This window comes from Pinus tabuliformis, chromosome 1_2, assembly GCF_031772625.1.
Source record: "Pinus tabuliformis cultivar Carrire ecotype Pingquan chromosome 1_2, CPIR1, whole genome shotgun sequence".
NCBI classification, from domain to species: domain Eukaryota; kingdom Viridiplantae; phylum Streptophyta; class Pinopsida; order Pinales; family Pinaceae; genus Pinus; species Pinus tabuliformis.
In genome coordinates, this window is record NC_142298.1 from 676,636,163 (window position 1) to 676,651,380 (window position 15,218).

The window sequence follows — 15,218 nt, forward strand, 5'->3', positions numbered from 1 at the left end:
GATATTTTAGAAGAAAATCGGATTATTAGAGAAGCACCTTATTTCCTTGATTGGGACGAGGCTTGACCCTTCATACAATACAAAAGTGTGGGTAGGAATCCATGCTACAAAACCAACAAATATTTGAAAAATATGGATGTCTGCCAAAAAGGACTTTCAATTTCAACTCCTTTAAAAAGGACTGTCAGTATCTCCTGAATGCAATTAACAAACTCCTATTATAGAAACCCTGGTACAAGTAAATACTTAATATTGACTGAAATTGATCCTTTTTTTCATTTTTTTTTATTTGCATTAAACGGACCTCTGTACTAGAACCCTGTTAACCCATACAGTGCTTCTTGATACCGAAGGGTTAAGGTCCAGTGAGACTCAGTCACACTGGTCTATTACCAGAAGATTCATGGCATAACCTTTGATATTCATTTTTTTCCAGTTTCCGGGAAACTTCCATTTTTGGCAATTCTGCGTTTTCTGATATTCAGATCATCATGTGCTCGCACATCAGATTTGACTAGTTCTTCTTGATCCTGGTGAAAAGCAAGTCCAGTGGGACTGTTTTCACTTAGGTCTGAAATGGCATGGGCAGCATTGCCTATGCCTACAAAGCCATTTTAGGACAGATTTTGTTGGTTCCCATTCTCTTTGTTTCTTGAGATTTTCCTTCTTTTGGGTTGACCCATTTTTTAGGGGTAGAGTTATATTTTATTGTGAAGGTTTTGCTATTTAGCTCTTTTAGTCAAAGAGGGGTTAAGTGAATCTTTTTGTTTTTGTGATTTGTTGTCAGATATCCGGCTCTGGGACATTGCGGCCAGGTATGATCCTATGTTGCTTCATTGATCTTTACATGGTTGTAGATCACAATTTTTGTGTCAATATGATATGCTATCTGTAGAGGGCTGAAAAGCATCTGATCAGTTAGAATAGTTTTGAATGTTTTACCATTTAATTTCATGGATTGATTTTCATGGTAGACAAGGATAGAGTTGTTTTGTATTATAACTAAGAGACTGCCTTTTTTGGTTCTTAATTATCTCTTGCAACCATATTTTTTGTAGTTTGCAACCATATTTCCTTATTAAGTTGCAACCATATTTTTTGTAGTTTGCACGTTTCTGATTTTAAAGTAACTAATGGATGCTTGTAAGTTAGGCGCACAATTCAACAATTTCCAGGTCATAGAGGAGCGGTGCGTGGTTTGACTGTGTCTACAGAAGGAGAGCGGCTTATTTCTTGCGGAGATGATTGCACGTAAGAATCTACATGACATATTTTGTGGAAATTATTGGTTACACTTGCTATTTTTTAGTATTTGACAAGCCAGATTAAATGGGTATTATGTTATCTACTTTTTCATGATATGGATGCTTAAATTTTACTGATCTTTGGAATTGTATTTATTAGAATTTTTTTTTTGGGGGTTGGGTACATTTTCTCCCTGTCAATACAAGTTTGTTCAATGAAAACTCACTTTGACTAGTATGAGCACTCACTAAGCTAGGCTAAAGCACAGTTGGGGTTATCCTAATTCATTTCTTATATTTACAGAGTTAGACTATGGGATATCCCAGTTGCTGGCATTGGGGAATCAAGTTATGGCTCAGAGAATGTTCAAAAGGTTTACTTTTATATGCCCTGCATTTTTGTATTTAGTTGCACAAAGTTAATCCTGTATATACTATAAACATTCTTAGAAGTAAACTTACATGTGAAATTTATAGAAGTCCAAGCAAAATCTCTAGGTAAGCACACTGACCGGGTTTGCTTGTTTATTTTATGCGACAGCCACTAGCAACCTATGTGGGAAAAAATTCTTTCAGGTACTTTCAGCCCTTTAAACAACAACTCCTTTGATGTCTATAACTTTTCCATACCAAAGAACTTCTCATTGTAGAATATGTTGATTGTTTACCTTTTATGAACTGTTTATCAAGTATTCAAAGTACATATGCAAGTGCAAATTTGTTATCGATGCTCTGTTTTTCATTTTCTTCAATGCTTAATGAAGCAGTGAAGGTGTGATTGTGAAGAACTAGAAACTATGAAGACTGACCATGGTTACAAAATTCAATAGGGGAGGGGGGTGTGGGGAAGAATCTTCAAATGGAAGACTGATTGCTTAAGTGGACCTTGGGAGCAGTACTCTGTAGTACCTAGTCTCGTTTTTCATTAATGCATCATATTCTATTTGCATTTCATCTATCTATTCTTGTTTGCCATTTGCTTCCTTAAAAGAACCCAGACCATAAGAATTCACAACTTCACTTTTCGTTGAAGCAAGATTTACTTGATATGGTGATTTTGACCTTGTTCTCCTCTAACCTTGCCACATCTAATCTAGCATTGCATCTTGAAGCACCTTGTAGAGTTATTTTGGCCTTTTTTGCTAAGTTACCAGGATTCGGATACGGATCCGGATCCGGATTTGCTAGTTTTTTGAAAATCTAGGATCCGGATACGGCAAGTACAAAAAATATAATAATATTAAAAAATATAATAAAATTAATAATAGACACAAAATATATACTTCTTAATATATTTTTGACTTGACATATCAAAATGTTAAAATGCATACCTCAATTACTTCTCTATAACCTTTTTTGGGTCTTAATCATTTAAAAAAATTATATTATGCACTAGTATAGAGTGAGACCTACAAATTGTTTGATAACTTTAAGAACCTTTTACTCATAGAAGTCCAAGCAATTTCAAAGATATAATGGCTATCATAATTTTATAAAACATATAAAGTTGAAATTATAAATTAGAAAAATGTGATTGAGGTATTCTCTACAATTCTAAAAGTTTTGTAGCAAAATTCCTTTGCTCACGTACTCAAAGTTAGCATCGATGGGAATATAATCTATATGCATTATATTTGCATGTGAAAACAAATACTATAAGTAAAAATCAAATTTCTCATAGTTACACTCAATTTTTGTAAATAAAATTATATATTGATACATTTTTATATATATTAAAGCTAAATAATTTTCATTCATTTTGTGCTTTTACCATATATTCAAGTTCATCTTTAATTATCTCTTCAAATTAACAAATTGTTGTTTTTTAAGTTTGCATTCATAAAACACCATCATTAGTTTACGCCCACACACCTATATTTTAAGATTATTAAGACAAAACTAAATTTAAAATTATATCTATATATCTATATGTATATTTAAATTTGTATAAATTTTATATATCATTTTAAATTTTAAATTAATCAATAAAAATTAGAAAAAAAAATTTTAAAATAAAAAATATATGTTCAAAGTCCAATCTATAACTCAAAACTAAATTATAAATAAAAAGTAATATAATTTAAAAAATACATATCTATGTTTTAAGTTTATTAAGAGAAAACTAAATTTAAAATTATATATATATATATATTTGAAATTTGTATAAATTTTATATATTGTTTTAAATTTTAAATTAATTAATAAAATTTAGAAAAAAAAATATATATGTTAAAATCCCAATCTATAAGTCAAAATATAGGTCTATTTTGATTACATTTTGTTAGAAAATCACTGCCAGCGACGACTTCCCCCTGGCTTCCCTCCATTCGAATCTTGACGCCACTAGCCGTCTTTCGAGTTTTAAGTCAAGAGCCATTTCATGTTGGACTGACTTGTCTCCGAAACTTGGCATTTCTGCATCGTTTCCATCAACCGATCGATGAAAGTTTGTAATTTCGGACGGATTTTGCAGCGTGGTGAAAGCTCGGTTTTTTTGTCTGCTGTTCGTTCGCTCTCTGCAGTGTCAAGGAAGAAAATAAAAAACTCTGCGGAACTATCTACTCTACGTCTATATGAGACCCATGAGACCCAAATGTGATTCCCGCAGACACCACGAATGTCTACAAAGTAAAAACAGCATGGCAAAAAACTTAGAAATCCGGAAAAGTGACACGGGATCCGTTTCCAGATTTCAACATCCGTTTCTAACAAACATTAATACGCCACGTGTCGGTTCTTGGACGTATTTAGGCGGATCCGGATCCGAATCTGGATCAGATCCGTGGATCCTGTACCCCAGAGGGCCGGATCCGGTAACTTAGCTTTTTTGAGAGCCACGAACTAACATCCACCTCCTTGGCCATCTTCTTCTTATAATTCTAGCTTGATTTTTTTTTCCTCCTCTTCTTTGTCTTCTTCTCTTTTCTTTCTTTTATATATGATAGGAGATTTGAGTTTGAACTCTTTTTTTTTATCAATCTGCAAAACATCAGCTTTCCATTCGGATGTTTGCACATGTGGGGTTTCTCATTAAAAATTACCGCTCTATTCATAACAATTTCCTATTTACTGGATCGTATTTCTTGTATGCATTTGATTCAATGCTATATCCAATAAATATGGACTTCCTACTTATGGCTTCCAATTTTTTGTTGAAATTTGATGACTAAAAAGTTTCCTTCAAGCCCAACCCGGTTTTAATTTCACCTTATCACTTCCATTCAATGTTGCAAAAATCGTTATCGGGATAATATCGGTGAGGGAAAAAATCAGAAAAAATAGTAAAAATCGGGAAAAAATCGGCAAATACAAAAATATTCATTTTTTTCAATTTTTTTAATATCTAAAGCATTTACAACATAAAATAAATGCATTGACACATAAATATGATAAAAGAACTAATATATAAGTTGTGTAATATCATTTCTAGTGCTACATCACACATAACAACGAATCATGACCTGAATAGTAAGTCTTGACTCTTGAGTCCCAACTCAGCCTCGAAATATCAACAAAAAATATAATAATTTATCTCATATCATGAGTCATAATGTCATATACAATGAAATGAACCAAATAACTAAAGTCTAATACTACTGATTTCCTCTGCCCCTCTTGCGAGAAAATGCAATAGCTTTCGCTTTCCCTCTAGATGTAGATGCCGGTGGAGTTGGTGGTGGACTCTGCTGTGCTCTAGAACTTGAAGAAGTAGGAGCTAGAGGAGGTAGACCACGCCCTCTACTAGTGGCAGGGGTAGCCTGGGTAGGTGGCGTCACTTCCTCCTCTTGTTGCTCCTCCTCCTCCTCCCCCTCTACGCCTTCCACTACCTCTTGCTCTAACCAATCATCCACAGACTCCATGAGAGGCTTCTCGGCCTCAACACTCCATGCAGCAGTGGTGTTAATTCCATCCAATGAGATGGCCTCAATATCAGGTATCCTCTCAAGTTGCCTCAACCACAATCAAATATTGTAGTTGACGTAGACCATGTCATTAAGTTGCTGGGACTCCAACCTGTATAAAAGATCATAAAATAATAATTATAAAAACATATTGTTTAATGAATTAAAAAAATTAATTGGAAATTTGCAATATTTTAAGTTTTAAGTTTAACCTGTTGTGTTTCTTGTTGTGTATTTTTTCAAATACACTCTAGTTGTGCTCGCATCCTGAGGAGCTACATGTTTGGCTGAGGATTCGAATGGCAAGCTTTTGCAAATTGGGTACTCTAGCACCATAGATTCTCCACCATGCATCTACAACAAAATTACAAATAAAATAAACATAAGAAAAAAATGAAATTTGAAAGTTGAAGCAAAATATGAAGTTATGAACTTGAAGAGACAATGAAATTTGAAACAAACTAAAAAATACCTGGAATTTTAGTCGTCTTATCAGTCACAGCCATTTCAAAGCCAAATGTGCCACCTGCCATCCTATATATCTCCATTTCTTTGGAGATTTCTACACGTTCTGCTGGAGATCACACCATCCTCTGAACACAGGTTAAGAATCCATCCATGATCTCAGCATCAAATACGAACCCACATGGGTAAGAAAATGCAGGGTTTTAGGTAGATCCCTGCAGCATGAATGGGATGATGGAGTGTGTTGTTCCTTCGTTCATCAATCACTTCCCATGGGAGGAATTGTTTCTGAAACCCCTCATCTCCCTTATCATCATAGTAGGCCCGAATGGATTCTTTGGTCCTGTCCATGGCTTCATACAAATAGCCCATTGCGGGCTTCTTACCATCAACCAATCAAAGCACCTTTACCAAAGGTTCAGTAACGATGCACACCACCTGCACTCCATCCCAGAAGTCTTCCTGGTATGAAACTAATCTGCATATGGTCTCTCCCTCTGGTTTGCAGCTAATTGTCAAAGCACGTGACTCCTCCGAAAGAAACATTCTCTTCACATCCCATGTAGAATTCAAGAGGGATTGAAGAGATATGAAACTGGTGGCAAACCGTGTAATGGCGGGGCGTACCAACTCCTTGTTCTTGGTAAATTTTCTCATCAAGCTATGCCCAGATGCATTATTATATATAAAGTTTGTAATGATTTTTGATGACTCAACAATATCTTTGACAAAGGGAAATTTTCCTATGTCCAACATCAAATCAATACAATGTGCAGCATAAGGTGTCCAAAATAAAGTAGGATGCCTCTCCATAAGCAGTCTGCCAGCAACAACATAATTTGCAGCATTGTCCGTTATGACTTGGACAACATATTCTGCACCTACCTCCAAAATAAACGCATCCACCAAATCACATAAAATTTTTGCATCTTTGATATGTGAAGATACATCAACAGATTTCATAAACATTGTCCCCTTGGGACAACTAACCAAGAAGTTTATAAGGGTTCTGCCCTTTTGGTCAGTCCAACCCTCTGACATCACAGTGCACACTGTTTGTGCCCATGATGCCCTAAACTTCTCCATCCTTTTGGTGCAGTCAACCTTTTCATCTTGAAGAATCCGGCCTCTAAAGTCATCATAAGAAGGAATTTTGTACCCTAGGCCAACAGTTGCAATAGCATCAACAACACGCTGGAAAAATGGATTATTCCTTGCAACGCTGAAAGGAATATCATTCCAAAGGAGAAATTTGCCTAGCAACTTGTCAGCTTGTTCTTTCTCATTTTTTTTAAGCATTGAAGTGATAGATGGTTGTGAACCAGGCGTGGTTCTAGGAACAAAAAATGATGAGGCAGCTACCGGTTGGTTGTAGATATTGATGCTGAAGTAGAACCAATGCCAATTCCATGTTCACCTGAGCCTAACACCCTCTCTGCTAGTTGCTTCTTCATTTCTGCTTTGGCCATTCTCTCTTGCTCTAATTCTTTCAATGATCTCATGGCTCTTCGGATGATTTCCGCATTTGTATTTGTGCAAAGCCCTACATAAAATCCAGGGATTTGTGTAAGGTGATACTTCAATTTATAAACCCCCCTGACATATGATGCCCACACAACTTGCAAGTCACCAAATTCCCTCCATCAGGTTCACCAAATTCCCACAGAGGGTCCAATTTCCTTGGCATGTTTGTAACTTTGTTGAACTCTTGAGTTTTAATGTAAGATGAAGTTTGAACTTTGCAGTTGAAACTATGGCACAATAAGAATTGCAAGTTACAAAAATTAAAAAAAAATTACATACATGACACAACACATTGAATTTTTGACAATTTAACAAACAAAAAAACCTCAACTCAATCCAAAATGAATTCTCTCCACTCTATGCAACAAAATTGAAAAAAAAACACCATCAAACCCACTCAAAATTTCTTGATAAATAGTGGGTTATAAAAACCCAAGCAAAAACAAGAAAAAACCAAAACAAAAATGGCCAAATTTGATGCCCATACCTGGAAACTATGGTTTGTCGGAGAAATTTGATCCAAAGAGGAAGTTCTCTTGCTTGGGATGCTAAAATTTCCAAGCTTCCTCCTCCTCTGACCTAGTAGACGTCTTCCAGGGTTCCTCTCCTCCTCAACTTTCAATCCACCAGGGTTTTTCTCCTTCTCAACTCCCAATCCACTAGGGTTTTTCTCCTCTTCAGCTCCTAATCCACGCTGATGCCGCTGTCTATTCAAAATGATTTTTTTTTTCATTTTTTGTCTTATAAAACCCACTGACCGCCACCCCCACGATAATATCAGATTGAATCGCGATTATTATGAACTTATTGCGATAATTTGAAGTTAATGCGATAATTTCGCGATGGTTTTTTTTCATAATAATCGGTTGATAATATCGACATTTTCAAAAACTCGCGATTTTTTATTGTTATTGCGATGATATCGCGATTTTCGCAACACTGCTTCCATTTAGTTAAATGCCCTTTCCCATAAACATACATTCAACATATAGAATTCTGGAAATGAAATTTTCAGATTAAAACACATAGGACTGTCAATGCATCCTGAAAATAAATATGGACATAAACAGACCAGCAACACACATAAAAATACACAGATTTTTGGTCAACTTAGACCTAGGCAAAACCCCTTCAATCTTCTCTGGGGAAAACCTGTTAGAGAGCTCTTCAAATTTATTTATCTTTCAAGTTCAAGAAAAATACATTTGCAGACAAAACAAAACAGCAAAATACAACTTATCTCTTCAGCCCAAAACTCCTTGAAAACCATGCCCACTTTGCCTCGATTTCCATGCCCACTTGAAGCTGAAAATATGTACTGTACGGATACAGACTGTACTGTACGGGTTTTCTATTTTTTTTCAAAAACTTCTTTCGAACGCTGTGCAGCTCACAACATTAAATTCTGTTCGTACTGTACCTTCTACTATCTTCTATGCCTTGATTTCCGTGCCCAGCTTTGCCCAAAAATCACTCCTTCAGCTCTCTGCAACTTTTTCCTTCAGAACTTTTCTCTAGCTCTTAGCATCGTTTCTCCAATCTGCTCATGAAGAATGAATGCAATGTCTCTTTTCTTTTTGTTTTCCTAAATGACTTTTGGGCAACCCTAAGATCTAATGGCTCATATTCATTTAGATCAAGGGATGAGAATAAATGTGAATTTAATTTTCACTTTCTATTTTTTAACTCACCCTTTAAATAAAGTATCCCCATTGTACTTTATGTCTAAAGTCATATTTCACTTTATAATTTAACATTGACTTTACCACTTATAAAGTCACTTTCACTTTATAAAGTCACTTAGGAAAAGAATTATTTTAGACACGTTTCCCTAGGTAGAGACTAACCCATGGGAAACCACTTGTCCATGGTACATTAAAAATCAACATTTTTGTCTATTTTTCTGTGGAACATGTCAATATGTCAAACAACCAAAAAAATTGAAATTTTCTTACCTATGTTTTCTTTCCTAACCAAATCCTATAAGGAGCCTAACCACACACTTCCTTTGTGGGACTTCAAATCAACAAAAAACTTCTGATTAAACAACTTCAACCCAAAACTGACAACTTACATGATGTCCTTTTATCATGCATCAAGCGATCTCTGTGATGGATTGATTCTTCCATTCTAGATTAGGTGAGCAGTTACTAACAACGAATAATGGAACTTAAATGTCATATCTCGTTATGTATGACTTATTTGTCACTTTATGAATAATTTGTTGACCCTATAATCAGGTCACACTCAATTAGTTACACCCCGTCTTAACACCAATTAATTTGTGTACTTAGACTATGCATGGATAAATGGTATACATACCTTGATTTGTTACTATATCTGTCATTATCCAATATACCTAATTTGCACATGGATAAGGAAATTCCTAAAAGGTATTTTCATTTATCCTAGTCATAAAATGTAAGGATTAGATAGCCCAATGGGCTAGCCTGAGTGGTTGATTGCTTTAACCTTCATGCAGGAGGCATTAAGGTTAATCCCCTGAGGTAGTTGCCTCTGTCGTATGCTTCACTTAATGTGCTTATTCAGTCAGGCATTGTAATCAACATTGACAGGTTACCCACAAGGTTTTCATTAGAAAAGAAAATGTACAGATAAGGTGTGGAACAAGTGTGAAACTACCTCATAATAATTTCTTTCCACTAAACAGATTGTCAAAAGGCCTCACCAATGAATGGATTGTTGGAAATAATACTGAGGGGGGGGGGGGGTGAATCAGTATTATCAAGACAAATATTTCCTTTTTCAACTTCAGATAATATACGCTACTTCAGTTAATAAAAACCGCGTATATACGCAACTTCAGATAAGGAAAACCGCGTATATAAAGTAGACTTATAATTTGATTTATCTTTCAGATGTCAGTTATTAATCTGTGAATTAGAAGCAAATAAACAATACTAGAACCAGTGAAACAGAGCAGAAGACAGTCACACACATGAACACAAGATATAAGGAGGAAACCCAATGTCGGTGAAAACCCCCTGCTGCAATTTGTCTCTATCTTCTTTTTAATTAGAAACTTTTCTTTACAGTGTTTTGCACTGGTGCAGTCTTTACCAGTACGCAGGCTGCAACCTGCAGAGAGCTACAACTCTCTCTCGTTCTCCATTTTTCCTGGAAGGGAGCTCCAACCCCCTTAGTTCTTGTACTAGCTTGAGATACTAGTAGCAACCTTCTCTCTGCTTTTAGGGACCTCGTTTCATTAATTTTCAGACTGGATCCACAAGTAATATCAATCAAACGTCAAGTATTTTTGCATCAACCAAACCCTTTTCACCAATCAAAAACTGAATCAGATAAACACTTCTCTGTCAGCTGTACCCAAAACACAGTAACTGTAATCAAACACCAATTCTGAACCCAGAACACTGTAGCAATAAAACAGAGGCAGCTAGAACATAAATCAAGATATGTACGCTACTTCACTATTCATCAATCTGCGCGTATACGCTTCTGTACCACAACCAACCTGCGTATATGCTTCTTTCATTCACAGAAAAAGCGTGTATACGCACCTGCACTTCACTGAATCTGCGTACAGATCTATAAAAGATAATTTATTCTTTTAAACATTCAGACATTAGTTAACCCAGATTTATAGATCTGGAGTGCGCCCCATATAACAAATCAAAATCATACAGAGATACCAATGTTCAAGCCTTGAGATTTTGATCCATCAATAGTCTTTATCCTTCTCGCGCTCAGGTTCCTCCTTCATTTAGATCTAGATCTGCACCATAACCCAATCACCAGTATTCCAAATCTAGCACAATATCAGATATTCAATAAATCAGATGATGCTTTGCCACATGATCTCCTTCCTCTTTTATAGTTTTAGCCCTTCCATAATACCACGGTCCAAAACCATAATAAACCAATACCAAGGGCCCAAAACCTGGGGTCAACACTTCTGACGAGATACCATGGTCCAAAACCATAGGTTCAAATTCCAAGGACTAACAACCACGGAGCAAAAATAAGTTTCCCACCATGTACACGCTTTTCTGTGCATAAAAGTGCGTGTATATGCATACGCGACATTTGAACGTATAACCCGCGTGTATACGCTTCTTCGGCAAGGTGAACATGCGTATACAAGATTTCCTTCATTCTGAGCGCCTGAACTGAGATCTGTCATTAAAGTGAGTTGCCATCAAGGACAACACCTGTACCATAACGCCACACCGGTGCCAAAATGCCAACAATTTGTTGAAATTTGGTACCGGAGGATAGGTGGTTCCCTTAGGCTTTGATCTTTGACCTAGGGAAAAGTGTCCAAAAGAATTTAATTTTTCTCCTAAAGTAACTTTATAATTTTTAAAGTTAAATCTAATTTAAAAGTGACTTTAAGTGATGAAGTTATTAAGTCTAATTTTAAAGTGACTTTTATAAAGTCAATGAAAAATTAGAAATGAAAAGTGACTTTGGAAATAAATGACTAAGTGGGTCTTTATCAAAGTGGGGTGAATTAAAAAATAAAAAGTGAGATTTAAATGAGCATTTAATCTCAGCCTTAGATCTCAATCTATTTCAGCCATTGGATTTATGGATTACCAAAAAATCACTTGGATCACCCAAAAGTCACTTGGGGTTAGATTAAAGGAGGAAAAGGAGGAAAAGGTCATTCATTTTTTCATGAGCAGATTGGGAGACGGAGAGCAAGAGAGCAAGAGAGATTTCTGAGCAGGGAGGAGAAGGAGACAACAACTTGGCACACATTCCAAGGCAACAGTTGAACCGATTTGTACAGTTGGTTCAGCACACGGTGAAAAACAGATTTTGGCACGATTTTCGAGGAGTGGTTTACACAAAAATCGAGGAGCAATTTGCTGATTTTTCTGCACGCAAAACGAGGGCCGTACAGTGCATTTATTGCAGGCAGTACAACGCATTTATTGCACTCTGTACAACGCATTTAATGCTGGCCGTACAACAACATTTAATACTGAAAGTGGGCACGAAAATCGAGGAGGCCATACAACATTTATTGCTGTCCTGTTTGCTGTAATTTCCAGTTTGCTGTGAGGCATGGGAAAAGAGATAAGTTGTAAATTTGCTTGCTGATTTTTTCGCTGAATATTTCTCATTGTGAAAAAGGCATTTTCAGGAATAAAGAAGAGCTCTCGAACTGGTTTTCCCCAAGAGTTGTAGGGGGTTTTTCCAGGGTCACATTGACCAAAAATCTCAGTGTTTAAATGTGTTTTAATAGCTGTTTATTACTGCTGATTTTTATTTCTGCAATTTCCAGCATTCTGTAAAATTTCCAGAATTGGTGTTTTCAGCAAATTTATTTTTTCCAGCTTGTTAAATGTATGGTTATGGGAAAGGGCATTTAACTATATGGGAGAAATAAGGAGAAACTGAAAACCGGGGTGGGAAATGAGAAATTTCTACATGGTATCAGAGCTTGAGTGCTGAAGGACAGTTTGGGACAGCAAAAGGAAAAAAATACAGCTGCTGATTTTTCACTCAGAAAATTCCAGCAAGCTGATTTTTTCATAAACAACAGTTTTATCTTTACTACAGTAGTGCTATTTTTCAGTTTTAGAACAGCAGGATGTCATTGGGATTGAGGGTGGAGGATAGGCTGGATGGGCATACAAATTACATCGTTTGGAAGGAGAGAATGCAGAGTATCTTTGAGGAGGCAGAAGTCTGGGATATCATGGTGCATACCGCACAGAACCCTGTTGTTGTGCCTACTGATGCTACTCAATTGACAACTTATAATAAAAAGAACAACAAGGGTAAGAGGCTGATTCTAGACGGAATCAAAGACCATTGCATTCCTCATGTGAGAGGAAAGAGCAATGTCCATGAGATGTGGACAGCATTGTCCAATCTCTACTAGAGTACCAATGAGAACCGGAAGATGGTCCTGAAAGAGAAGCTGAAGAACATTAAGATGGGTGATGATAGTGCAGTTGGATATCTCACAAAGATTAATAATGTGAGAGATGAGTTGGCAGCGATTGGAGAGGCCATTCCACCCACTGAGTTGGTGCGGATTGCAGTGAATGGCCTCCCCCGTTCATGGTTGAACTTTGCTGATGGGGTTTGTGCACGTGATACCCTTTCCACATGGGAGAGGTTTTGGGATGATTGCATTCAGACAGAGATCAGGAAAGGTCAGCTTGGGGCAGCCAAGCCAGTTGAGCAGGATGAGGATGTAGCACTGGTGGCAGGAGGCAAGAAAGGAAAAGGGAAGAAGAAGGCTTCCACAAGCAGTGGTGGGGGCAAAGGCAAAGGTAAAGGTAAACAGGGGAACACACAGAAGGACTATTCCAAGGTGAAGTGTTGGAATTGTCAAAAGATGGGACACTATGCAGTTGTGTGTCCGGAGAAGAAGAAGAAGGGGAAGAACCAGGACGTGGTAGCTTCAACAGAGATTGAGGACTTTGTAGGTCGTTTTGACCGGGAGTTTGCGTTCACTACGTGTGAGTCCTCTAGTGTAGGATCACCTGCCACACAGGTTCAGAGGGGGCATGCTTTTCCCTCGATTAGCAGAGCATTTTCAGGTATCTGGTATGTGGACAGTGGGGCTTCACGTCACATGACAGGAGTCCGTGAGTACTTCTCAGAGCTTTCAGAGAGTGGCACTGATATAGAGGTAGTACTCGGTGATGACAGAGTTGTTAGAGCAGTCAGGGTGGGGACACTGACATTTCAGAGGGAGTCCAAACCTCCCTTGAAAGTGTCAGATGTTCTTTATGTGCCAGGGATGAGGAAGAACAACATATCCGTCTCAGCTTTGGAGGACAGAGGATATGAGGTACTGTTCAGGGGAGGACAGGTGTTGATGTATCCCAGGGGCACTCCAGCTGATTTAGCTAGAGTGATAGGTGTACGCCATGCAAAGGTGTACAAGTTTGCATTCCAGCCCCTTTTGGCATTGAGCAGTAGTACCGACAGCAGAGCTAGTAGTTCTGAGCTGTGTGAGATTTGGCACCGCAAGATGGGACATATGTATCATGGAACCTTGAGGACATTGCAGGAGATCACTATAGGTGTGCCAGATTTCAGTACTAATCACTTTGATACTTGCAGAGGTTGTGCGATGGGAAAGTTTGCCAATCCCCTTTTCCCAGTAGTGACAGCAGAGCGACTGGGATACTTGATTTGATTCATTCTGATGTGAGCGGTCGGATGTCTCATGTTTCCTTGAGTGGATATGAGTACTATGTTTTATTCATTGGTGATCACTCCAGGAGGACCTGGATTTATTTCTTGAAGACTAAGAGTGAGGTCTTCAAGTGGTTTCAGGAGTTCAGAGCTCTTGTGGAGACACAGACAGGTCGAAAGATCAAGTCCCTGAGGTCGGACAATGGAGGAGAGTACACCCTTGGAGAGTTTGTTGACTATTGTGCGGAGGCAGGCATTAGGAGGGAGTTCACTGTTCCTTACAACCAATGTTGTGAAAAGCGCGAGCGGGATTAAATCGGCGCCGGGAATAAAGCGGAAAAAATCGGAAAAAGCGGAAAAAAGCGGGAAAAAAGCGTTTGGTACAAAAATATTCATTTTTTTTTCAATTTTTTTAATATCTAAACCATGTACAACATAAAATAAATACATTGACACATAAATATGATAAAAAAACTAATATATAAGATGTTTAATATCATTTCTAGCGCTAAAATCACACCTAACATTGAATCATGTCCTGAATAGTAAGTCCTGACTCCTGAGTCCCAACTCAGCCTCAAAATATCAACAAAAAATATGATAATGTATCTCATCATGTCATAATGTCATATACAATAAAATGAGGTCTAATCCTATTGATTTTCTCTGCCCCTCTTGTGAGAAAATGCCACAGCTTTCCCTTTCCCTCTAGATATAGATGCTGGTGCCTGTGATGGTGGAGATGGCAATGGAGTCTGATGTGCTCTAGAAGCTGAAGAACTAGAAGTAGGAGCTATAGGAGGTAGACCACGTCCTCTACTGGTGGCAGGGGTAGCCCGAGCAGGTGGTGTCACCTGGAAACATTACAATCTCCCAATCCTGAAATCCTGAAAAACTGATAAGTCTGCTGGATTTTAAATGAAATCTAAAATTCTAC

At 37.4% G+C, this 15,218-nt stretch overlaps 1 protein-coding gene across 4 annotated transcripts in view; it reads left to right on the forward strand.

The window, feature by feature from the left end:
• LOC149207494 (uncharacterized) overlaps positions 1 to 15,218 on the forward strand; it is a 177,715-nt gene that overhangs the window by 42,267 nt on the left and 120,230 nt on the right. For all 4 annotated transcript variants that reach the window (XR_016252636.1, XM_089395738.1, XM_089395739.1 and 1 more), the window contains exons 5-8: positions 788 to 815; positions 1,153 to 1,251; positions 1,549 to 1,618; positions 1,786 to 1,820. Coding sequence is in view for 3 of the 4 variants with exons in the window: in XM_089395738.1 (XP_089251864.1) it covers positions 788 to 815; positions 1,153 to 1,251; positions 1,549 to 1,618; positions 1,786 to 1,820 (232 nt within the window). In the remaining variant the exon portion in view is untranslated. The remainder of the gene's footprint in view (positions 1 to 787; positions 816 to 1,152; positions 1,252 to 1,548; positions 1,619 to 1,785; positions 1,821 to 15,218) is intronic.